Source organism: Suncus etruscus, chromosome 6 (genome assembly GCF_024139225.1).
Source record: "Suncus etruscus isolate mSunEtr1 chromosome 6, mSunEtr1.pri.cur, whole genome shotgun sequence".
Taxonomy (NCBI): Eukaryota; Metazoa; Chordata; class Mammalia; order Eulipotyphla; family Soricidae; genus Suncus; species Suncus etruscus.
The window spans coordinates 116,486,913-116,513,651 of record NC_064853.1 but is presented as its reverse complement, the minus strand read 5'-3'; the positions used below and the strand labels follow the sequence as shown (position 1 = coordinate 116,513,651).

Here is a 26,739-nt window from a genome sequence, read left to right as displayed (position 1 = left end):
TCCATTATTTCTTTTTGTTCCATCAACAGTCTTATCATTTTTCTCTCTAAAGTCCTTATGAGAGAGGCTGTAAAGGTTGCTGATATTAGTTTAGTCTTTGGAACTACCATCTTTATTCACTAACCTTAGTGGGGTTCTGTGTTGCTTTCTGGTTGTGATTTTTGCAGTGTTGTATGTGTTTTGTTTTATTTTATTTTATTTTGTTTTATTTTATTTTATTTATGTATGTGGTATGGCTCATTGACTAGAAGAAATGTGTGGCTACGGAGTGAAGCAGCAGAAAAATGGCTCTTTGAGTCAAAGAGGAGATTGCTGCTAGTCTTTCTGTCTGCCTCAGTTTTTGTTTCTTGTTTTTTGATTTTTTGGTCACACCTGATGATGCTCAGGGGTTATTCCTGGCTATGTGTTCAGAAATTGCTCCTGGCCTTGGAGATTATATGGGACACTGGAGATAGAACCCAGGTCCGTCTGGATTAGCCATGTGCAAGGCAAATGCCCTACCACTGCACTATCGTGCTGGCCCTGCTTCAAGGTTTGTTTGTTTGTTTGTTTGTTTGTTTTTTGATTTTTGGGTCACACCCGGAAGTGCTGAGGTGTTACTCCTGGCTCTACGCTCAGAAATCGCTCCTAGCAGGCTCAGGGGACCATATGGGATGCCAGGATTTGAACCACTGTTATTCTGGATGCAAGGCAAATGCCCTATCTCCATGCTATCTCTCCATCCCCTGCTTCAGTTTTTTTTTTTTAAACTCATTTGTTGGTTTGTGCCCAGCTAGCATTGCACCAAAACCCCTCCCCTTGGACTGCTTTCTGGTGGTTCTCTATCCCTTGGGGCATAGTAATCTTGGAGGTTCTCTATCTCTTGGGGCATAGTAATCTTGGAGGGATAATTATTCTGAGTCTAAGAGGACCCCACTGCTGGACTTTATCTCTGCCTCAGTTTCTTGGTGCTGTGTGGCTCTCTTGTTCTTTTTTGATATTTGCCAGTCTTTGTGGTGTTGAAATATGATTCTCATTGTTTGGTTTGTATCTCCCTGATGATTAATGATGTGGAGCAAATTTGTATGTGCCTGTTTTTGATCTGTATTTCTTCTTTGAGTAGTTTCTGTTAATCTCCCCTCCCCATTTATTCATCTGTCTGTATTTTTTTTCTTCTAAAGATCTCCCAGTTTTGCTATAACTTTTATTTTAATCCTTATCAAACATGTGTTGATTAAATAATTTCTATATGGACAGTCTGTATCTCGGTCATCATGTCTCTTGATGAACAGGAGCTTTTTAGTTTAATATTGTACCCAGTTTTTTTTTGTTTTTTGTTTTGCCACACTCAGTAGTACTTAGGGGTTACTCCTGGCACCGTGCTTAGAAATTACTCCTGGTAGAAGGAAAGAAATTAAGCAGAAGAGGAGAAACACAAATATGAAAGGATGGGGGATAGGGGCCAGGAGGCTTGAGGTGTATCAGTGGTATTAAGAAAGGATAGAACTAATATCCAAGTCAAAGTCAACAACATGAAATCATGACATCCAAACTTTAAATATCCAAAGTTGAAACGGGACTCTTATGCTAGCAGACTGGGAGTGCGTGATTGCACTCTGGGAACATTGTTAGAGGAAGGTTGGGACTGGCCCTGACTCATTGTATGTCTGAAACCCAACTATGAAGAACTTTGTAAATCACAATGGTTTTTAATAAATATTAATAAATCAAAAAAGAAATTACTTCTGGCAGACTCAGGGGACTATATGGGGATGCCAGAAATTGAACCCCAATTGGCAGTGTGCAAGGCAAATGCTCTTTCTGCTGTCTATAGCTATAGCCTATTGTCCCAGTTTTGTTTTTTTTTATCTTTGCTTTTACTTGCTTTGTGAATGATATTTCATCCTTGAATATGCCTTTAGCTTTAATATTCTGGAGAATTCTACCTATGTTTTGCTTTCTGTGCCTTATGATTTCAATCTGAGAACAAAATATTTAATCCACTTTAATTTTACTTTTGTACATGCTGTTAGAGGTGTCAATTTATATTTTGCATGTAGCTGATTAACACTTTTTTTTTTTTTTTGAGAACAATGTGAATTACAAGTCTTTCACAGTTGTAGTTCAGGTGTTTAGTGACAGTGACAGGGCCATTTTCACCACCAGTGTTGACCTCCCTCCACCATAGTTCCCCTAATGCATCCCCAACCACCACCCCTAGACCCCTGGACTACTAGTGTTTCTGTTTAGCTTGTTATAGTTTGAGTCTCTTGATTCTGTTGCCCTTGACTTTGGCTTGGGTATTTAGATCTGACCTCTTTTTTTTTTTTCACTCAATATTCTTGAGACCACATGGCCCCTGGACCCCATCCAATTTGTTTTTCCTTTCTTAATTTGTAAAAAGCATGAAAACATGAGACAGAACAAAGTGATTCAAGTTTTATGGAAAAGTGAAAGCCTCTATTTAGAACATAAGTAAAATTAAAGAAAAGAAGAGAAAAACAGGGTGTGAAGGAACAGGTGTGGCATTTTTTTTGATACCTCCTCTTTCATTATTTGTGAATACAGAATTTTAAAACTTGAAACTAACTCTTGAACTGTTGAGAATTTCAACAGTATCAATTTAAATAAGTATATACAGTTTATATGCATAAAGGTTTTAGTCCCACATGGCAGTTAATTTATTTCTATATTGGCTAGTGATATAAATTGTTTTTGATCACTGGTATGAATTAGATATAACACACATCTGCTGTGCTCTTCTATTACATAATGCTAGGTAGCCTGATGGTATTTTTTTAAATAATAATATAATAATAGTAATAGTAATAGTAATAATAATAGCATAAGAAGATCCCTCTCTTGTGGGCGACCGTACACCCACATATTCAATGGATTTTTCACCGCTGCCTGATTCAAGCCAAAAGTTTGCATAGCCCTGAGCCAAAAGAACCCTGCAAATAAATTTAGCTCACCACAGAGAATCTGGCCTAACTAGATTCCTTAAACCCTTCCATGGAACCTGTTTTTTGTAACTGCTCTCAAGCATAGTTATAGATAGGTTTTTGTAAGGTTTAAATTGTAATCCTTATTTGCTTGCACAAAAGAAAGATCTATTAACTATTTGTTTAAGGATTTGCTTCCCCTCCCCCCATCCTGCCAGGTTTCTCCTTATCCTTCCCGCCATCAAAATGTGTCTGCTCCCATTGGTTAAAAATCGTTGTACCTGTACAAATCTGATTGGTTTAAGTTTCAATCCTATGTTTTTGCTCCTCCCACTAAGCAGGCTATAAAAACTCTGCTTGTTCTCTCAATAAACCTCTTGACAGGAATTCAGCTTGAGCTTTTTATTATTAACTTCTATGGCTTAATTTTCTAGGTGTTCACAAAAGAGCTTAACACTTGCGAATTATTTGTATTCGCCTTCTACCTTCTGTCCTGGTTGAGAGAAAGCTGCTGGCCGGAGTCTCTCCCATTAAAGGGCAGAAACGGAGGCGGGTACACTCTCTCAGAATAAATAAATTCCTCAGGGCAGCAATTGTGGTGTACATCCTTGAAGTAGTTTCTCTAGTGCTAAAATATTAGTTTTTGAGGGCTATTATGAGAACTGTGAAGAGATATCTTTAACTTTACTTCCATTAATACAGTGTCAAGACTTGATCAGGTGTTTCAGGTGTAGGAAATATTTGGCAGCTAGTATTGGTTAGAAATCTTAGGTCTAAAAGTTATTTTATAAATTTGAATTGATACCTGAGTAGTTACCAAAACATGTTTGAGAGATATGAATTATTATAAATTATAGGGTGTATTCACACTGTATAGCTATTTATCTATAATTCTATAACATATATTTATCTATAATTCACACTTTACTGAAGAGCTATCTTTATTTATAAATCTGTGAAATCTATAAACCTCAGACAGTATTATATAAAGTGACATTGTGCGAATGAACAATAAATATTCTTCCTTTTGTATTTCTCTCATAAATGAGTCTTTGGAGTTTTACCTAATAATTTCTTCTCTGTACTTTCCTCCCACATATTCAAATTAGAATGTTTGGAAGTTACATTTAACCCATCATTTCATGGGGTACAACAATATAGTTGGGTTTCTATAATAACAGCAAAAATGTGAAAATGTTGGTAAGGTTGTTGAGTTCTTGATCTTTTTTTTTTTCTGATCTTACTTGACTCCCTACCCTGTGCTAGACCCACATCAGCCTTCTTGACATTTGCATTTATGTCTTCTCAGAGTTCAGATAACTTGTTTATTAGAGGCACTTGAGAGTCACAGTGTATGTGCCAGTCCTTATTCTTTCAGGATAACAAAGTGTTGTCATTAATTTTTTTCAAATGACCCAAAGAACTAAAGGGAAGTAGTTGATAGTATATGGTACTAGAGAAGGGTCAAAAGGAAATTCAGAGAATTCAGTAATTATTAGTATTTTCTAAGACTACAGCAATCGATTTAAAGGAGAAAGAGCAGAGCTAACAATCTTTAGCAAGGCTGTGGATATTTGTTAAAAATTATTTCTAATGCCATTTAAATAAAATTTAGTCCTTTGTGTGGACCTTTTATAGAAGAAAATTTTTTGCTAAAGAACTTCATTAAAGGTACAAAGGCCACAGCTAGTATTTTGGATGACACACCCTGTGTTAAATTGGATTTCCTGCTAGTTTAGATCAGAGGTATTCCCGGACTAGGGTAAATTCAGTTCCAGTGTTTGCTTGTAAAACTGAATCCAGTCATTGTATTTGCAGTTTGGCTTCCTGCCTGCCATTAAAGTACAGAGCAAACTTTTGCTCCTTACTCCCTATGATTCTCTCTGTTCTTTGGAGAGCAGGGAAAGGAGAGGGGAAAACCCAGAGTGAGTAAGTTCATTTACATACTGTTCCAGAGGGCTGCTATTTGCAGCTTTGTCTTCACATGGTTCTTTGGTGAATCCTGAACTACAGACATTGAAGTAACCCTCACCCAAAATTGTCCTTATACCTTAATAAGTACAGGTGGAAAAAAAGGGAAAAATTTTTCTGTTTCTTCCTCTTTTAGAGTCTTTTAGAGTTTCATGTGTAAAAACGAGGGCCTCTCTAAACACAGGTCATAGGACAGCATAGTGATGGTGCTGCTATTCCAGGTTGACTGCATATTTTGAATTTTTCTTGAGGGAGCCCCTTTTAAAGGGATTAAAGACTGCCTTTTGAGTTTGTGGGTATGATTTTTCAAGAATCACTTCTTCCTGGAATCATAGCAAATATTATGTGCTCTTTCTCCTTTACCACTTCACCTCCATGACCCAAGAAAACCTTGAAAAATGTTTATGAGGGGATTTTCTTCTAAAATATTGGGAGGGAGCTGAAATCCTGAGGGAAATTAGAGCCCAGAGTTTTTTTTTTTTTTTTTTTTTTTTTTCCTGTGCCTGTCTCTATGTTTCTTGAATACCTGAGGCTCTCCTCCAGGCTTAGGGAGTGCACCCCAAAAAAACTGCATTCTGAAGCTGCCCAGCAAGTGAGTGAGTAAAGTCTGGCTGTGGGGGTTGCCAACCAATAAGCTGAGCCCTCTGGCCTGTGGAGGTTCGGCCCTGCTGTGCCTGAGGACTTCAAGGGAAATCTTTCCCGTGCCTGCCTGTGTTTCTTGAATACCTGAAGTTCTCCTCAGAGGCCTAGGGAGCACACCCCCAAAAAACTGCATTCTGAAGCTGCCCAGGAAGTGAGTGAGTAAAGTCTGGCTGTGGGGGTCGCCAACCAATAAACTGAGCCCTCTGGCCTGCAGAGACTCCGCCCTGCTGTGCCACTGATCACTCTGAGGACTTCAAGGGAAATATTTCCTGTGCCTGTCTGAGTTTCTTGAAAACCTGAAGCTCTCCTCAGAGGCCTAGGAAGCACACCACAAATATACTGTCAACTAGAGGCAGCAGAAGAGCACACTTCGCTTCACAGTCCTGCACTCTTTCTAACCAGTGAACCCCACCACAACACACAGGAAAAACCACACTACACGCGTGACAATGGGGAAACCTCGCAGGCAAACACCATGCACAGAGAATGAAGACGATAGCTCGGATGACCTAAAAAACTCCAACCATCTGATTAAAACTCAACACAGCAGAAGAAATTGGAAAAGAACCTTAAGACAAATGATCAGGCAATGGAAAAAGTACTCAAGGAATGTGAACAGATGAAAATAGAAGTCTTTGATAAACTCAGCAGAAACAACGTAAGAATCACTGGAGTCCCAGAGACCCAGTAGGAGATCTCCAGGAAGAATCAACTGTCAAAGACATCATCAAAGAGATACTCCCAGAGTTAAAGACTACATGCAATCAAATCCTGCATGCCCGAAGAGTACCAGCTAAAAGAGACCCAAAGAAAAACACCCCAAGACACATCCTCATTACAAGGACAAATCTCACAGATAGAGATAGATAGAATACTGAAATCAGCAAGATCAAAAAGGGAAATTACATACAAAGGAGCATCCTTAAGACTCACAGCAGACATGTCCAAGAAACTCTCAAGGCCAGAAGACAGTGGAGGGATATTGTGACAAGATCAAATGAAATGAATGCCTCACCGAGAATACTGCACCCAGCCCGACTCACGTTCAGGTTTGAAGGAAGGATACATAGCTTCATGGATAAACAACAGTTCAGAAACTTCACAGATGAAAACCAGCCTTAAAGGAAAAACTGAAAGGTCTACTTTAGGACAAGAGAGACCAACAAATACAGCAAACTTATCTACAAAGTTGACATTAAATCCTATGACAATCATCTCCCTCAATGTCAATGGACTAAATTCACCAATTAAAAGACACAGAGTGGAAAAATGGGTCAAAAAGATGAATCCAACCTTCTGCTGCCTACAAGAAACATACCTAAATAGTCAGAACAAACAGAGACTCAAAATCAAAGGCTGGAGGAAAATCATCCAAGCAAACAACACCCTTAAAAAAGCTGGGGTGGCCATATTAATATCTGATGTCACCAACGTTATACTCAGAAAAGTGGTAAGGGACAAAGTTGGACACTATGTACTAATAAAGGGATATGTGCAACAGGAAGAAATCAGACTATTAAACATATATGCACCCAATGAGAGACCAGCAAATTATCTAATACAATTATTGACAAATCTGAAAGAAGAAATCACTAATAACACAATAATTGTGGGAGACCTCAACACGGCCCTATCAACACTTGATAGATCAACCAGACTGAAACCCAACAAAAACATACTAGCCCTGAAAAGAGTAATGGAAGAAAGAGGACTAGTAGATATATATAGGACACTCCACCCCCAAAAACCTGGATACACATTCTTCTCCAATGTACATGGGTCATTCTCCAGGATAGACTACATGCTGACACATAAAACATACCTCCATAAAATCAAGAGGCTAGAAGTCTTGCAGACTACCTTTGCTGACGACAAGGCTCTGAAATTAGATGTGAACTACAAAGGCACACAAAAGAAAAACTTTAACAATTGGAAATTAAACTCCCTGTACTGAACAACCAGTGGGTCCGAGAGGAAATCAAAGAGGAAATCAAAACTTTCCTGAAAACAAATGATAATAAAGACACAAACTGCCAGAATCTATGGGACACAGCAAAAGCAGTCCTGAGAGGAAAATAATAGCTTTACAAGCACACATCAGGAAGGAAGAAGGGGCATACCTGAATAACTTAATGACGCAGCTCATGAAATTAGAAAATGACCAGCAAAAGGAACCAAAAATAGGGAGACAGAAAGAAATAACAAAGCTGAAAGCAGAAATCAGTGAAGTGGAAAACCAAAAAAAAAAAAACAATTCGAAAATCAACCAAAGCAGAAGTTGGTTCTTTGAAAATTTATAAACAAGATTGATAGACCATTTTCAAAACTCACAAAGAGAGAGAGAAACCTGGTGACCCGTATTAGAAATCAAAAGGGGATGATCACGACAGATATTGCAGAGATCCAAAGGGTAATCAGAGACTACTTTGAGAAACTTTATGCTACTAAACATGAGAACCTAGAAGAAATGGATAAATTCTTGGACACTTATAACCTTCCACATTTAAGTAAGGAGGATGTAGCATATCTAAACACCCCCATCACTACTGAGGAAATTGAAACTGTAATCAAACATCTGCCCAAAAAGAAAAGCCCAGGCCCAGATGGATTTTCTAATGAATTCTTTAAATTTTTCAAGAGGAGCTACTACCAATTCTAGCCAGGCTCTTCCATGAAATTGAAAAAACGGGAACACTCCCCAACAGCTTTTATGAAGCCAACATCACCTTCATACCAAAACCAGACAGAGATGCTGTCAAAAAATAAAATTACAGACCAATATCCCTGATGAATGCAGATGCAAAGATCTTCAACAAAATCCTGGAAATAGGATCCAATGCATCATCAAGAAGATCATACACTATGACCAAGTAGGTTTCATCTCAGAAATGCAAGGATGGTTTAACATCCGTAAATTTATCAACATCATACGCAACATCAACACCAAGAAAAGTAAAAATCACATGATCATATCAGTAGACACAGAGAAAACATTTGATAAGGTCCTACTCCCATTCTTGATAAAAACTCTCAGCAAGATGGGAATGAAAGGAACCTTCCTCAATCTAGTTGAAGCCATCTACCACAAGCAAATGGCAAATATTATCTTCAATGGAGAAAAACTAAAATCCTTTTCTGTAAATTCTGGTACAAGACAAGGCTGTCCTTTCTCACCAATCCTCTTCAACATAGTACTGGAAGTGTTTGCTATAGCGATCAGGCAAGAAAAAGATATCAAGGGAATCCAGATAGGAAAGGAAGAAGTCAAGCTCTCATTGTTTGCAGATGACATGATACTCTACTTAGAAAAACCTAAAGTCTCTACCAAAAAGCTTTTAGAAACAATAGACTCATATAGCAAGGTGGCAGGCTACAAAATTATCATACAGAAATTAATGGCCTTTTTATACACCAATAATGATAGGGAAGAGATGGACGTCAAGAAGGCAATCCCATTCACATTAGTGCTGCACAAACTCAAATATCTTGGAGTCAACTTGACCAAAGACGTGAAGGACCTATATAAAGAAAACTATAAACCCCTGCTCCAAGAAATAAGAGAGGACACACGGAAATGGAAACACATACCCTGCTCATGGCTTGGCAGGATTAACATAATTAAAATGGCAATACTCCCCAAAGCAATATACAGATTTAATGCGATCCCTTAAATATACCCATGACATTCTTCAAAGAAGTGGATCAAACACTTAGGAAGTTCATCTGGAACAATAAACACCCTAAAGCACTCTTAGGGAAAAGGAAAATGGGAGGCATTACTTTCCCCAACTTTAAACTGTACTACAAAGCAATAGTTATCAAAACAGCATGGTATTGGAATAAAGACAGAACCTCAGATCAGTGGAATAGGCTTGAGTTCTCAGACAATGTTCCCCAGACATACAATCACCTAATTTTTGACAAAGGAGCCAGAAATTCTAAGTGGAGCAGGGAAAACCTCTTCAACAAGTGGTGCTGGCAGAACTGGTTAGCCACTTGCAAAAAAGCGAACATAAACCCCCAGTTAACATCATGTATGAAGGTAAAATCCAAATGGATTAAAGACCTTGATATCAGATTTGATACCATAAGGCATATAGAACAATACGTTGGTAAAACACTCCATGACATTGAGACTAAAGGCATCTTCAAGGAGAAAACTGCACTTTCCAAACAAATGGAAGCAGAGATCAACAAATGGGAATACGTTAAGCTGAGAAGCTTCTGCACCTCAAGAGAAATAGTGCGCAGGATACAAGAGCCACCCACCTTGTGGGAGAAACTATTTACCCAACACCCATCAGATAAGGGGTTAATATCCAAAATATACAGAGCACTGACAGAACTTTACAAGAAAAAAAATCTAATCCCATCAAAAAATGGGGAGAAGAAATGAACAGACACTTTGATAACAAAGAAATACAAATGGCCAAAACGCACATGAAAAAAATGCTCCTCATCACTACTCATCAGGGAGATGCAAATCAAAACAATGATGAGATACCATCTGACACCACAGAGATTGGGACGCATCACAAAGAATGAGAACAATCAGTGCTGATGGGGATGTGGAAAGAAAGGAACTCTTATCCACTGGTGGTGGGAATGCTGTCTAGTCCAACCTCTATGGAGTGCGATATGGAGATTCCTCCAAAATCCGGAAATTGAGCTCCCATTCGACCTCACTATTCCACTCCTAGGGATATACCCTAAGAAAACAAGAATATAACACAAAACCCCCTTCCTCACACCTATATTTATTGCAGCACTATTCACAATAGCCAGGCTCTGGAAACAACCATTCAACAGACAAATGGCTAAAGAAACTGTGGTACATATACACACAATGGAATATTATGCAGCCATCAGGAAAGATGAAGTCAGGAAATTTTCCTGTACATGGATGGACATCAAATTTATCATGCTGAGTGAAATATGTCAGAGGGATAAAGACACGCAGAATAGTCTCACTCATCTATGGGTTTTAAGAAAAATATAAGTCATTTTTGCAACAGTCCTCAGAGACAATTAGAGGAGAGCTGGAACTTCCAGCTCACTTCATGAAGCTCACCACAAAGATTGGTGAGTGTAGTTATAGAAATAACTACACAGAGAACTACCATAATCATGTGAATTAATGAGGGACCTGTAAAGCCTGTCTGGAGTACAGGTGGGGTGGGATGGAATGGAGGGAGATTTGGGACATTGGTGATGGGAATGTTTCACTGGTGAAGGGGGGTGTTCTTTATATGACTGAAACCTAATCACAATATTTGTAATCAAGATGTTTAGATAAAGAAAACTATAAAAAAAGAAAAAAAGAGAAATTAGAGCCCAGCATCACTTTTAGTGATGATATACTTGAGTCATGATTTCCTACTTAAATTTAGGTAATTTAAACTGGATAAGAAGAGAAAGGGAAGATGATGTATTGTATGGCTATTACGAGAATCGAGAATCTGTTTCCTCTGCTAATATGATGTCATCTAGTAGTAAATACTTCCTAAGGAATAACAGATTATTACCTGAGCTTCAGAGGAGTCATCCTACCCTGGTCAGAGTACAATGTGTTGTCTTACTTTGACTTATTATTATTTAATTTTGGTTGTATCTACAGGGCTTGAGTCAGCTTAACTTTTCTTTCAAATTAGTTTTCTTTAATGGAAATAATCTGAATACATAATTAAATAGTTGTGTGCATTTTATTCTAATAGGGAAAGTCCTGCTTTACTTTTTTTGATGTAACTTTTCTATGTACTGAAAGTCAAAACATTTGAGACATGGTTTTGAAAACAAGAGGGCTTCTGACCTTTATGCATAAAATTATTGAAAGTCAGTGAACTGCTAATTAGTATGTGAACAAAAAGAAACAACAGTTCCTGCTTAGATATTTTATGAGAATAGTACATTCAGCTGCCTGATTTTAGAGGAATGAAATGTACAAAAAACAAAACAAAACAAAACAAAACAAAAAAAACAGAAAGAAGGACATGGTTGACCAGGTTTCCAAAGGTAGTTATAGAATGCCAGATAAATGAACTTCCAGGAATGGTAACAAAACAGTATTTAAAGAGGCTAAAAGGAAGTAATTGAGAGCATGAGTCCAGACTTCTAGTTTCTGGTCTGACATAGAAGGAACATGGGAACAAGGAAATATAAGCTTCTATTTTCAACTAACAGCAAAAAACTGAAGACAGAAAATCAAAGAATTTTTTTAGGTCAGAGAATTGAACAGAGCCCCAAATTGGATATAAACAAGAAGATACAGGGACTAATAAGTTCCAAGAGTAGAAATAAGGGAGTGATAATATCCACAAAAACTAGCCACAGGATAGAAATTTTTTGACTGTAATAAAGAAAAATAGCTGAGAAGTGTAGGGATCCCAGTCACAGTGGTTAGACACAATTGTTTGCTTTTCTTTCAAAGCTTTCTATATTCTTTCTTTCTTTTCTTTTCTTTTCTTTTCTTTTCTTTTTTTTTTTTTTTGGTTTTTGGGTCACATCCGGCGGTGCTTAGGGGTTACTCCTGGCTGTCTGCTCAGAAATAGCTCCTGGCAGGCAAGGGGAACTATATGGGACAGCAGGATTCGAACCAACCACCTTTGGTCCTGGATCGGCTGCTTGCAAGGCAAACGCCGCATTGCTATCTTTCTGGACCCGCCTTCTATATTCTTTTTTTTTTTTTAAATAGATAAAGGGATGGCTTTATTTTTTTAATAAATGTTTAAGCACCATGATTACAAGCATGTTTGTAGTTGGACTTCAGTCATAAACAGAATACCCCCCATCACCAGTGCAACAAGGGAAGATTCTTTAATAAATGTGGCCATTCACATACTGAAGAATGAAAGTAGGATACTGTCTTGTACTTATGGTACAAGATTAATTTAAGATGGAGTAAGAGACATGAATATAAAACATGAACCATAAAAATACATAAAAGAAAATACAGGTGATAAGGTCATCTAATCTTGAAGTATCTGAAGATTCAACTTCAGCAAAAGAAAATAAGCAAACAATCAAACCCAAATGGCACTACAAAGTAAAAAGCTTGTTCTGAGCAAAAGAGACCATTGCAAAATAATAATAATAATAATAATAGTAATAATAATTTTTAAAAAGTAAAGAAAAGGGAACCTAATGAGTGGGAGAATATATTTGCATTTTACACATCTGATACAAGATAGATATCCAAAATATAGAAAAATCACAACAAAACAACCTGATCCAAAAAGGGGAAGAGTAATTGGACAGAAAAATTTCTTGAGGGAAATGAACATCAAGACTACAATGAGATAGATTCTGCAAGAATGGTCTACTGTATTTCATAGCATAATCAATGCATCCCATATTGTTTTTCTTTTTAGAAAAAGAAAAAAACTTTTAGATGGGAGCAGAGCGATAGCGTAGCAGTAGGGTCATTTACCTTGCATGCATCTGACCAAATCAATTCTATATTTTTAAAGTAAAAATGTATATACTTCCCGTCCTAGAAAAGGAAGATGGCCATTTTTCAGTGTTAGAGCATTTCATTTTCTTTTTTTTTTTAAAGGGATTTTGGGCCATACCTATCTGTGCACAGGGCTTCCTTCTCGTTCTGCGCTTAGAAATTTGGGTACTTAACTCCAAGAAAGCACCTCTCTTTTTTTTTGTTTGTTTGTTTGTTTGTTTTTGTTTTTGGGTCACACCCGGCAGTGCTCAAGGGTCACTCCTGGCTGTCTGCTCAGAAATAGCTCTTGGCAGGCACGGGACACCGGGATTCGAACCAACCACCTTTGGTCCTGGATCGGCTGCTTGCAAGGCAAATGCTGCTGTGCTGTCTCTCCAGGCCCGAAAGCACCTCTCTTAATGTACTCTCTTTCTAGCTGTGCATTTTAGTTTCTTCACAAGCTTTGCTTAAAGTTGTTAAGTTCTTTGAGCTTTTTATAGAATTCACTGTCAAAGTCATGTGGACTTTCTTTTCAGAGTGATATTTTTGTTTGTTTTTTGTTTTTGTTATTTGTGGGGGGGCGTCACACCTGGCAGCCCTCAGAGGTTACTCCTGGCTCCATACTCAGAAATTGCTCCGGTCAGGCTTGGGGGGATCATATGGGATGCCGGGATTCAAACCACCATCCTTCTGTATGCAAGGCAAACGCCTTACCTCCATGCTATCTCTCCGGTCCCTAGAGTGATATTTTTAATTACTGCTTTGATTTCTTTTTTGTTTGTTTGTTTTTTGGCCACAGCTGGTGACGCTCAGGAGTTACTTCTGGCTATGTGCTCAGAATTTGCTCCTGGCTTGGGGGATCATATAGGACACCTGGGATTCGAACCGTGGTCTGTCCTAGTCAGCTGTGTGCAAGGCAAGCACAGTACTGCTGCGCCACCGCTCCGGTCCCATTGCTTTGATTTTTGTACTTGTGACTACTCCTTCTTTTTCTTTATCTTTTTCTTTTTCTTTTTTTTTTTTGTTTTTGTTTTTGGGTCACACCTGGCGGTGCTCAGGGATTATTACTGGCTCCATGCTCAGAAATTGCTCCTGGCAGGCACGGGAGACCATATGGGACGCTGGGATTCGAACTGATGTCCTTCTCTGCATGAAAGGCAAACGCCTTACCTCCATGCTATCTCTCCGGCCCCTTTCTTTTTCTTTTTTTTTCTTTTTTCTTTTTTTTTTTTTGTAGGGGGGAGGGACACACAGCTACATAGTCTCTGAGATGTAAAGTTTTTTTTTTTTTTTTGGTTTTTGGTTTTTGGGCCACACCTGGCGGTGCTCAGGGGTTACTCCTGGCTGTCTGCTCAGAAATAGTTCCTGGCAGGCACGGGGGACCATATGGGACACCGGGATTCGAACCAACCACCTTGGGTCCTGGATCGGCTGCTTGCAAGGCAAACGCTGCTGTGCTATCTCTCCAGGCCCAGATGTAAAGTATTTTATGCACGCATTCAGCCATTGAGTTATCTGTGTGGTCCCACCCTTTCTGTTTCTTCATAGTTCAGTCTTTGAAGGCTCTATGATTTTTTTTTTAATGTTAGTTTATTATTTTTTACCTTTTTAAAAAATTAGGGTAGGAGAGATAGCAGAGTAGCTCGGGCCTTTCCTTGCAGAGCTGACTTGGCTTTGATCCCTGGTATCCCAAATGGTCACCCAATCCTGGTAGGAGTAATTCCTAAATGCAAAGCCAGGAGTAATCCTGAGCACCGCAGCATTGGCAAATGTGCCCTTACACAAGCATCAACAACAATCTAATAACATATTTTTATTTAGATAGCATGTATACAAAATTGTTCATAGTAGGATTGTTTCAAGCATACAGTATTCCAACACCAGTGTCTCCTTTCACCAGAGTTCCCAAGTTCCCTCTAATCCCTTTACCTGTTGTTGCCCTCCTACCAGCAGGCACATACTACATTTATTTCATATTACTTGTTCCATCAAAACTTTAAGGAAAATATATCAATATAGGGTAATCTGTGATGATTGTTTTCTATATTTTTAACCTTTTTTTAATCTAATAGAGAGCACCCATGTGTGCCATTTGTGAGTACCATACTCATTGTCACCCTTTTTGGAATTTTCTTCTGTCCTTTAAAGGAGCTCTTTTAATGTTTCTTGGAAAACTAATTTCAAGGTTATGAATTCCCTAAGCTATTTATTGCCTATCCTTGAAGCTTTATATCATTCCTTCAGATATATATTATAATATAGTTGGGCAGAGTATTCTTGGTGTGCTCATTTCATTGAGTTTTATGCTACATACCTCCATTCTCTTCTGAATGGAAGAGTCTCATTTGAAAAACATGCTGTACATCATATGGGCTTTCCTTTGTGTGTAAGTTCATTTTTTTAATCTTCCTGCTTTTAAAACACTATATCTTTGTCTTTGTCTTTTATCATTTTTAGTACTTATATGTCTTGGAATTTTCCTAGTTGTGTCTATTTCTTTGAAAGGATTTCAGAATAATAGTATTTATAGTATTCTCTTATGATTGTGTATCTCTGGTATCACATATAACTTTGTAAAATTTCTGATTCTTTTTCCTCATCAGATTTTCTTTACCCTGCTCCCAATTATTTCTTCTTCATTAGTCCTGCAAGGAGTTCATCAATTTCATAGTTGCTTTAAAATTATTTTGGTTTCATTTTTCTTTTGTATCTTTTTTGTTACTATCACATTTATTTTTACTCTAATTTTTATAGTTTTCTTCTTATGTCTTTTGGGTTCTATTGCTCTTTTTTTTTTTTTGTTATTCCCATAAGTATCTGGTTAGGTTATTATTTGAGTTTTTTTTCTTAATTTACTGATGTGGGCTTATATGAATTTTTATTCAATACTGTTTTTTTCCTATCCCATAATTTCTCATTGTTCTTTATATAGAGTTTGTTGCTATTGTTTCTTGATTGATCTAAGAGTTTTGAGATGCATATTGTTAAGTCTCCTCAACTGTACCAGTTCTTTTTCTTCAGCTCATTTTATCCTTTTGTTTATATTGCCTTAATGTTTGTTGTTATTGTTGTTGTTTTGGTTAATTACTATATTTATCCCCTTGCTCAAGATTTTTTTTTTATTTTCTTATTTGAAAGAATTTGAAGAATTTTCAACATTTCTTCAAGTATGTTTAGGTATTTTAACTTTTAAAATTTATTTAATAAAGCCTTCATTTCTTCATATCTGGATAATAATTTTGCTGGTTAACTGTTGTTGGCTGTGCTTCAGAGATTGTTTAATTTGAGTCATTCCCAGCATTGCTTAGCTCCCAGACACCAAGATTAATACTTGACCCTGTCTGTTGATCCTGACTTATACTCTTCAGGTCAGGTTTTATGGTTCTTATGCCAGCAGTGGTTGGGGCCTACTACCTGGGGAGTCATGCAGTACTGGTGATTGAACTATAGAATAAAAGTTAATTATCAGACAGAGGTGAAATCTCTTAAAAGCTTTGTTCTTAGGAAAAAACTTTTTCTATAAAATAAATTACTTAATTGAATCCAGTTACAAAATTGTCATGATTGAGTTCAACTCATACAATGTATAGCACCTTTGCTATTTCCTGTCACCAATGCTCCCGGTTTCACTCCCCTGCTCCTTCTGCATGCCTCTGTGGTAGATACCTCCCTTTCTCTCTTTCTCACTTAATTTTCTTCTTGACACATGATTTGCAATATTGTTATTGTTAGTGAAGAGTTAACCATGCATATCACTTTATTGCTTTTCAGCAAACATTTCTTGTCTAGAGTGATCATTTTCAACTATCATTGTTATAGTAATTCCTTTTCTGCCCTAAGAGTACTAGAGCACTATTTGTTTTGTTTTATTTTAATAATTTTTATTGTGACCAAAGTGAATTACAAATAGTTCACAGTAACAGTAATATTTCAGGTACATGGTGACAGTAAATCAGAGTCATTCCCACCACCAGTGTTGTCCTCCCTCCACCCTTATTCCCAGTATGCATCCCATATCTCCCTCTCTTGCCCCACTCCTTCCCAATCTGCTAGTGTTAACTGCTCCTCTCTGTGTTTGGCTTGTTGTAGATTGGGTATTGATTCTGCTGACATTGACTTTGGGTTTGGTGTTTGAGTCTGATAATTTTTTATTTCCACTCAATGTTCATACAACTGTTTGGTCTTGGTACCTTCCAATTTTTCCCCCTCAGTTCATGAGGCAGAACAAGATAATTATGTTATGTGGTTTTGTTGGGAAAAAACAACAACACAAAAAAAACTGGGAGGATTCCTTCTAGAGTTTATAAATATCGATTTAAAAGAAGAAAGGAAAAAAAGGAAACACAAAACAAAAACAAAAACAAAGACAAAATAAAATCTAAAAAGACACCCAGCTACTAAAACAACCACCATCATATAATAACTACAAGAATGGAAGTAAATAAAAAAATTGAAATAATAAAAAAGAAGAAAAAGAAAGAAAAAAATAGAAAAGAGAAGAAAAAGAAAAAAAAGGTGTGTGGTAGGGCTTTGTGCCTTTTTTTTACCAACACTCCTGCTGATGCTATGTGGCCCTTCTCCTCACCCCTCACCGCCCCCAATGTGGACTATTACATGCTACCGGACTCAGCTCCAGAAGGACCGCCAGCTCAAGAACACTACTTGATCCCTTACTGCTGCAAAATATTTCTCAAACTCAACAGGACCATGGTGTGGGGTGAAAATGTGCCAATCCATGAGCAGCATAAGTGTTTCCATTTCTGTGTGTCCTCTCTTATTTCTTGGAGCAGGGCTTTATAGTTTTCTTTGTATAGGTCCTTCACGTCTTTGGTCAAGTTGACTCCAAGATATTTGAGTTTGTGTGGCACTATTGTGAATGAGGTTGTTTTCTTAATGTCCAGCTCTTCTCTATCATTATTGGTGTATAAAAAGGCCATTGCGGGGCCGGGAAGGTGGCGCTAGAGGTAAGGTGTATACCTTGCAAGCGATAGCGTAGGACGGACCTCGGTTCGATCCCTAGGTGTCCTATATGGTCCCCCCAAGCCAGGGGCGATTTTTGAGCGCATAGTCAGGAGTAACCCTTGAGCGTCAAACGGGTGTGGCCCCCCCAAAAAAAAGGCCATTGCTTTTTGTCTGTTAATGTTGTAGCCTGCCACATTGTTATATTAATCTATAGTTTCTAGAAGCTTTTTAGTAGTTTTTCTTAGTAGAGTATCATGTTATCTGAAAACAGTGATCACTTGACTTCTTCCTTTCCTACCTGAATTCTCTTGATAACTTTTTCTTGCCTAATCACTATAGAAAGTACTTCCAGCACTATGTTAAATAGCAGTGGAGAGAGAAGACAGCCCTGTCTTGTACCAGAATTTAGAGGAAAGGCTTTTACTTTTTTTCCATTGAGGATAATATTTGCCATTTGCTTGTGGTAGATGGCCTTAACTAGATTAAGAAAGATTTCTTTCATTCCCATCTTGCTGAGAGTTATCAAGAATGGGTGTTGGAACTTATCAAATGCTTACTCAGCATCTATTGTTATGATTATGTGGTTTTTATTTTTCTTGTTGTTGATGTTGTGTATTATGTTCATAGATTTACGAATGTTAAACCATCCTTACATTCTTGGGATGAAACCTACTTGATCGTAGTGAATGATTTCTTTGAAGTTTTGATAGATCATACTAAGATCTATCTGATGATATACTATCCATCTGAACCTGAGATTTAGGTTTTTTTGTTTTTTGTTTTTTTTTTTTTTTTTTGGTTTTTGGGTCAAACCCGGCGATGCTCAGGGGTTACTCCTGGCTGTCTGCTCAGAAATAGCTCCTGGCAGGCACGGGGGACCATGTGGGACACCGGGATTTGAACCAACCACCTTTGGTCCTGGATCGGCTGCTTGCAAGGCAAACGCCACTGTGCTATCTCTCCGGGCCGAGATTTAGTTCTTGAGATTTTAAATTACTATTTCAATTCCTTCCTTCCTTCCTTCCTTCCTTCCTTCCTTCCTTCCTTCCTTCCTTCCTTCCTTCCTTCCTTCCTTCCTTCCTTCCTTCCTTCCTTCCTTCCTCCCTCCCTCCCTCCCTCCCTCCCTCCCTCCCTCCCTCCCTCCCTCCCTCCCTCCCTCCCCCCCTCCCTCCCTCCCTCCCTCCTTCCTTCCTTCCTTCCTTCCTTCCTTCCTTCCTTCCTTGTTTTTGCTTTCTTTTTTTTTAGGTCATACCCGATGATGCTAAGTGGTTACTCTTGGTATGCACTCAACAATCACTCCTGTTCATTTTTTCTCCCCATTTTTTTGATGCATTTAGATGTTTTTTTCTTGTAGAGTTCTGTCAGTGCCTTGTATAGTTTGGATATTAGCCCCTTATCTACTGGGTATTGGGTAAATAGTTTCTCCCATTCAGTGGGTGGCTCTTGAATCCTGGGCACTATTTTCTTTGAAGTGCAGAAGCTTCTCAGCTTAACATAGTCCCATCTATTTATCTCTGCTTCCACTTGTTTGGAGAGTGCTATTTCCTTTTTAAAGATGCCTTTAGACTCAATGTCATGGAGTGTTTTACCTACATGTTGTTCTATATACCTTATGGTTTCAGGTCGGATATCAAGGTCTTTAATCCATTTGTATTTTACCTTAGCACATGGTGTTAGCTGGGGGTCTGAGTTCGCTTTTTTGCAAGTGTCTATTCAATTGTGCCATCAAAAAATTGGGAGAAATGAACAGACACTTGTCAAAGAAGAAATACAAATGTCATAAACGCACATGAAAAAATGCTCCACATCACTAATCATCAGGGAGATGCAAACCAGAACAACTATGAGGTACCATCTCACGCCACAGAGATTGGCGCATATCACAAAGAATGGCAATAAGCAGTGCTGGTGGGCGTGTGGAGAGAGGGGAACTCTTATTCAATGCTGGTGAGAATGCCGTCTAGTCCAGCCTTTATGGAAAGTCATATGGAGATTCCTCCAAAAACTGGAAATTGAGCTCCCATACGATCCAGCTATACTACTCCTAGGGATATACCCTAGGAACATAAAAATACAATAAAACCCCCCCCTTCTCACACCTATATTCATTGTAGCACTATTTACAATAGCCAGACTCTGGAAATAACCAAGATGTCCTTCAACAGATGAATGGCTAAAGTAACGATGGTACATATGCACAATAGAATATTATGCAGCCATCAGGAGAGATGAAGTCATGAAATTTTCCTATACATGGATGTACATGGAATTTATTACGCTGAGTGAAATGTCGGAGGGAGAGAGAAAAACACAGAATAGTCTCACTCATCTATGGGTTTTAAGAAAAATAAGACATTTTTGCAGTAACTCTCAGAGACAAAAGAGAGGAGGGCTGGAAGGTCCAGCTCATGACATGAAGCTCACCACAAAGAGTGATGAGTGTTGTTGGAAAAATAACTGCATTGAGAACTATTATAACTGTGTTAATGAATGAGGGACGTGGAAGCCATCTATAGAACAGGCAGGGGGTGGGTTGGGGAGGAGGGAGATCTGGTACATTGGTGATGGGAATGTTGTACTGGTCAAGTGGGGGTGTTCTTTGCATGACTGAAACCGAACTACAATAATATTTGTAATCAAGCTGTTTAAATAAAGATACAGAAAAAAATCGCTCCTGGCTTGTGGTGCTATATGGGACACTAGGGGATCTAATCATGTTCTGTGCTAGGTTAGCAGGTGCAAGGCAAATGCTCTATAGCTTGCTCCAGCCTCACTGTTTCAATCTCTTAACTTGAGCTGGATCTATTGGCATTTTGGTTTTCTCTTGATTCAGTCTTGAAAGTTTGTATGATTCTAGGAATTCTTTTTTTTTTTTTTAGGTTTTTGAAATTGGTGGTATGAAATGCTTATGATAACCTCTTACAAACTTTTTATTGAGGATTCTATTATAATTTCTCTCTGTCATTTTTAATCACATTTATCTGGGTTTTCAGAACATCCAACCCTCTTATCGAGTCTAGTTAAGGATTTGTCAGTCTGATTTATGCTTTCACATAACCAGCTTTTGTGGACCTTTTATTTTCCTGTTTCCTATATTATTGATTTCTATTCTAAATTTTACTATATCCCTGCTTTCTTTTGGGGCACATTTTTTTATCTAGTTTTTAGATCTAAGATTGAGTTTTTTTTATTTCTTCTTGGGTGCTAGAATATCTATAAATGCTCCCCTTAACTGTTTCTGTGCCCCATAGGTTCTGATAGTTATAATCTGCAATGCCATTTGTTTAGAGAAAACTTTTATGTTTTTTTTTTTTTTTTACATACCCAGCTGTGATTAGAGATTTCTTTTGCCTCTGCACTCAGGGATCACTCCTGGCAGTGCTCATGGGACCATGTGGGGTATCCAGGATTGAATCTTAGTTGGCTGTCCCTTATTCACTGTTCTATCACTCTGGACCTTCAAGAAATATTTTAATTTTTCTTTGTTCTTTTTTCTTTTATACAGCTAATATTTAGTAGTATGCTATTTTTCTAAGTATTTAATCTCTTTCCCTCTTTATTTTTATGATCAAATTTTGCTTTTGTGTCTGTGATCTGAGAGACACAATTTCTTTTTCTTTAAATTTTTAATTTAATTTTTTAAATTACTGTGAGATACAGTTATCAAGTTATTAGTAATTGAGTTTTGATTATATAAGGGTTTGTTTGTTTGTTTGTTTGTTTTTGGGTCACACCTGGCAGCACTCAGAGGCTACTCTTGACTCTGCTCAGAAATTGCTTCTGACAGGCTCAGGGGACCATATGGGATGCTGGGATTCAAACCACCGTCCTTCTGCATGCAAGGCAAACATCATACCTTCGTGTTATCTCTACAGTCCCTATATAGTGTTTTAATACCTGTCCATTTGCCACTGTTCATTTCCCACCACCAATTTCCCCAGTTACCTTCTCATCCTATCCCCACCCCTATCCCCAAGCTGCCTCTGACAGGCATTTTTTTCTTCTCCAATCACCCTCTTTTTCCTTTTACACACCTTGGTTTGCAACACTGTTACTGAAAGGATTTCATACATAACACTTTACTTCCTTTTAGGTTTCCCTTTCTTTTCCATAGTGATCATTTCCAAATATTGTCAAAGTCATCCCTTCTCTAGCTTAACTGAACTCTCATTGTCTTTGGGAATTTTTCTCATTATGTGAATTTTTAAATATATATACATTTGAGTCTGATCATTATGTCTGTTCCTTTCTCTCTGACTCATTTCACCCAGCATAGTACTCTCCCTGTCTTATCCATGTACTGAAAATTTTAGGATTCTGTTTTCCCTAACAGCTGTGTAGATGTACTTCAGTGTCTTTATCCACTCTTTTGTTCTTTGCCACTTGGGTTGTTTCCAAGACAATTGAAAATAGAACTGCAATGAACATAGAAATTCGTGCAATTTTGCATTTTTATTGGGGACTCTATGATGTATTTTCAGGATCAGTGTTGCTGGGTCGAATGGAAGCTCAATTTCTTTTCTTTTTGAGGAAAATCCATATTGTTTTCTAAAAAAGCAGCACCAGTTGACATTCTCACCAGCAGTGAGTAAGAATTGCTTTCTCTCAACATCTGCACAAGTACTGGCTGTTCTTGTTCTTCTTGATGTGTGCCAGTTTCTTTGGTGTGAGATGATATTTGTTTTTTATTTGATTTGCATCTCCCTAACGATTATTGATGTGGAACACTTCTTTTATTTCCCTTTTTTTCCCTTTATTTAAATACTGTGATTACAAACATAATTGTAGATGGGTTTATTCAAGACAGGCTTTCTACATTCCTCACTCAATGACATTGTTACCATAGTCTCAGCGTAGTTATTTCTCTAACAGCACTCACCACTCTTTGTGGTGAGCTTCATATCTTGAGCGGTCCTTCCGGCTCTCATCTCTGGGAATTATTTCAATGTCTTTAATTTTTCTTTAAACCCGTAGATGAGTGAGGCTATTTTGTGTGTCTCTCCCTCTGACTAATTTCACTCAGCATAGTAGATTACTATATGGGGTTGTTTTCTTTTCTTTTCTTTTTCTTTTTTTTTTCTTTCTTTTTCTTTTTTTTTTTTTTTGGTTTTTGGGCCACACCCGACGTTGCTCAGGGGTTACTCCTGGCTGTCTGCTCAGAAATAGCTCCCAGGGGCCGGGCGGTGGCGCTCGAGGTAAGGTGCCTGCCTTACCTGCGCTAGCCTAGGAGACGGACCACGGTTCGATCCCCCGGCGTCCCATATGGTCCCCCAAGCCAGGAGCGACTTCTGAGCGCATAGCCAGGAGTAACCCCTGAGCGTCACCGGGTGTGGCCCAAAAACCAAAAAAAAAAAAAAAAAAAAAAAAAAAAAAAAAAAAAAGAAATAGCTCCTGGCAGGCACAGGGGACCATATGGGACACCGGGATTCAAACCAACCACCTTTGGTCCTGGATCGGCTGCTTGCAAGGCAAACGCCGCTGTGCTATCTCTCTGGGCCCCGGGGGTTATTTTCTTAATGTCCATTTTTTCTCTATCATTATTGGTGTATAAAAAGGCCATTATTTTTTGCATGTTAATTTTGTAGCCTGCCACATTGCTATATGAGTCTATTAATTCTATAAGCTTTTTGGTAGAGTCTTTAGGGTTTTCTAAATATATAATCATGTCATCTGCAAAGAGTGAGACCTTGACTTCTTCCTTTCCTATCTGGATGTCCTTAATATCTTTTTCTTGTCTAATCAATAAAGCAAGGACTTCCAGTACTATGTTGAATAGGAGTAGTGAGAGAGGACAGCCTTGTCTTATACCAGAATTTAGAGGAAAGGCTTTTAGTTTTTCTCCATTGATGATAATGTTTGCCATTGGTTTGTGGTAAATGGCCTTAACTATATTGAGAAAGGTTCCTTTCATTCCAATCTTGCTGACAGTTTTTTTTTTATTTTTATTTTTTTTTTATCAAAAATGAATGTTGGGGCCCGGAGAGATAGCACTGCGGTGTTTGCCTTGCAAGCAGCCGATCCAGGACCAAAGGTGATTGGTTCGAATCCCGGTGTCCCATATGGTCCCCCGTGCCTGCCAGGAGCTATTTCTGAGCAGACAGCCAGGAATAAACCCTGAGCACTGCCGGGTGTGGCTGGAGGAAAAAAAAAAAAAAGAAAGAAAAAAAAAGAATGTTGGGGGCCGGAGAGATAGCATGGAGGTAGGGTGTTTGCCTTGCATGCAGAAGGATGGTGGTTCGAATCCTGACATCTCATATGGTCTCTCTAGCCTGCCAGGAGCAATTTCTGATCATAGAGCCAGGAGTAATCCCTGAGCACTGCCAGGTGTGACTCAGAAACCAGAAAGAAAAAAAAAAGGTGTTGGACATTATTAAAGGCTTTCTCTGCATCCACTGATATTATCATGTGGTTTTTTATTTTTTGTTGTTGTTGATATTGTGTATAATATTGATAGATTTATGGATGTTAAACCATTCTTGCATTACTGGGATGAAACCTACTTAATCATAGTGTGCGACCTTCTTGATGAGGCATTGGATCCTATTTTCCAGGATTTTGCTGAGGATAATCCAAACAAACAACACCCTTAAAAAAGCTGGAGTGGCCATATTAATATCAAACGACACAGAATTTAGACTCAAAGATGTTGTAATGGACAAAGATGGACACTTTGATAACCAACTCTTAAAAGCTAATTATAACAAAGAAGAGGCAGTAAACTTTTTTAAAAATACCAGTGCAGTATTTGAAAGGGAGATGCCTAGATCACCATGGCCCGAGAGTATGAGGAAGAGAAGGTTAGAGAAGGAAAGAAATAAAAGGGAGAAAAACAAATAGGTAGGAAGCAATGGGAAATAGGAGTCAAAGACTAACCAGAATATTGTTGGTCAGCTAAATATCCAAGCCACCGAATCTACAACACTGGAAATGAGATCTAAACTTCAACAACCAAACTTAAAGTGAACTTGTCAAGGTAGCAGGCTAGGGAAAGGTGGGGTGGGGAGTGGTTAGTAGGTGGGAGGGAACCTGGGAACCTTGGTGGAGGGAAGAAGACATTGGTGCTAGAACACAGTAATCTAAAAACTATGACAACTTCATAAATCATGGTTCTTTAATTTATAAAAATGTATTTAAATTTAAGAAGAAAAATTTCTTATACATTTTTTGATAAAACAAGATATTTGAGTATACAACAGAAAATTCAAGGATAAAACACTTCCTTTTGGGGCCAGAGAGACCCATGGGTAGCATCTTACGTTGCACATGGTAAACTCAAGTTAGATTCCTAGCATCTTATATCCTTCCTGAAGCCCACCAGCAATGATTCCTGAGTGCAAAGTCCTGAGCAAAAACCAAAACAAAGCAAAGCAAAAAAAAAAAAAACAAGGAAAAGGGGCCGGCAAGGTGGCACTATATGTAAGGTGTCTGTCTGCCTTGCAAGCACTAGCCAAGAAACGACCACGATTTGATCCCCCGGCATCCCATATGGCCCCCCGCAAGCCAGGGGCAATTTCTGAGCGCTTAGCCAGGAGTAACTCCTGAGCATCAAACGGGTGTGGCCTGAAAAACCAAAAAAAAAAAAAAACAAGCAAAACCCCCCACACCAGGGGCCAGAGCGGTGGCGCAAGAGGTAAGGCGTCTACCTTGCACAGTAATGTAGGACAGACCTCTGTTCAATCCCCTTGCATCCCATATGGTCCCCCAACCCAAGGGCGATTCTGAGCGCATAGCCAGGATTATTAACTCCTGAGTGTCACCAGGTGTGGCCCAAAAACCAAAACCAAAACAAAGCAAGTAAACAACAAAACAAAACAACAACAAAAAAGCCCACACCAAATCCAAAATAACAATAGCAACAACAAAAGGTTTTATTCACCTCAAGATATAAAAATAAGGGGCCCGGAGAGATAGCACAGCGGTGTTTGCCTTGCAAGCAGCCGATCCAGAACCAAAGGTGGTTGGTTCGAATCCCAGTGTCCCATATGGTCCCCCGTGCCTGCCAGGAGCTATTTCTGAGCAGACAGCCAGGAGTAACCCCTAAGCACTGCTGGGTGTGACCCAAAAACCAAAAAAAAAAAAAAAAAAGATATAAAAATAAAAAAATAAGAAGATGAGAAAGGGAAGTAATGGAGGAGAAGGGGGTTGATGTTTGTCACATCACTATGTTGGTCATGTGAAAGAGTATTAGAGCTATAAACACAAAGCACAGACTTAACAAGATGGAAAACATGAGATCCAAACTTTGTATTGTGGCTGCCAAGATGGCTGGCAGGGGCTGGGGGGTGATGGGAATATTGAAATATTATACGCCTAAAACTCAAATATCAATAATGTTGTAATTCATGGTTCCTTAACAAAATAAAAATTTAAATAATTTCCTTTAAAGTGAAATAATTCAAAGTAATTTAAAATTATATAATTACTTACAATAGTAGAATATTATAAGATGGTCATAAATACTATTAATGAGGAAGCTGAAGAGAAAAACAACAGGTAGGGCATTTGCCTTGCATGCAGATAACCTGGTTTCAATCCCTGGCATTTCATTTGGTCTCCTAAGTTCACTAGAAGTAATTCCTGAATGCAGAGCCAGTAGTAATCTCTCAGCACTGCCAGGTGCACCCCAAAAAAGAATGGGGTGCCATAAATGAACTTGGACAAAAATATGCCTGTTACAATTATAACTAGGTACCTTAAAATGCATAATGTGGGAAAGCATGGTTCTTACCTCCAGACAACTAAAGTCTGCAGGGGTTGAGGCTGATTGCGTAAATCCATTTTTAAAGGTAATAAGTGATCATTATATAAAAC

At 38.4% G+C, this 26,739-nt stretch overlaps 2 protein-coding genes across 2 annotated transcripts in view; both read left to right on the top strand.

The window, feature by feature from the left end:
* UBE2V2 (ubiquitin conjugating enzyme E2 V2) overlaps positions 1–26,739 on the top strand; it is a 738,183-nt gene that overhangs the window by 238,168 nt on the left and 473,276 nt on the right. The gene's annotated exons all lie outside the window — the stretch shown is intronic.
* Positions 24,580–26,739, top strand: part of SPIDR (scaffold protein involved in DNA repair) — a 184,620-nt gene continuing 182,460 nt past the window's right edge. Inside the window, exon 1 of the mRNA XM_049775632.1 lies at positions 24,580–24,725. Within this exon, the coding sequence (XP_049631589.1) occupies positions 24,580–24,725 (146 nt within the window). The remainder of the gene's footprint in view (positions 24,726–26,739) is intronic.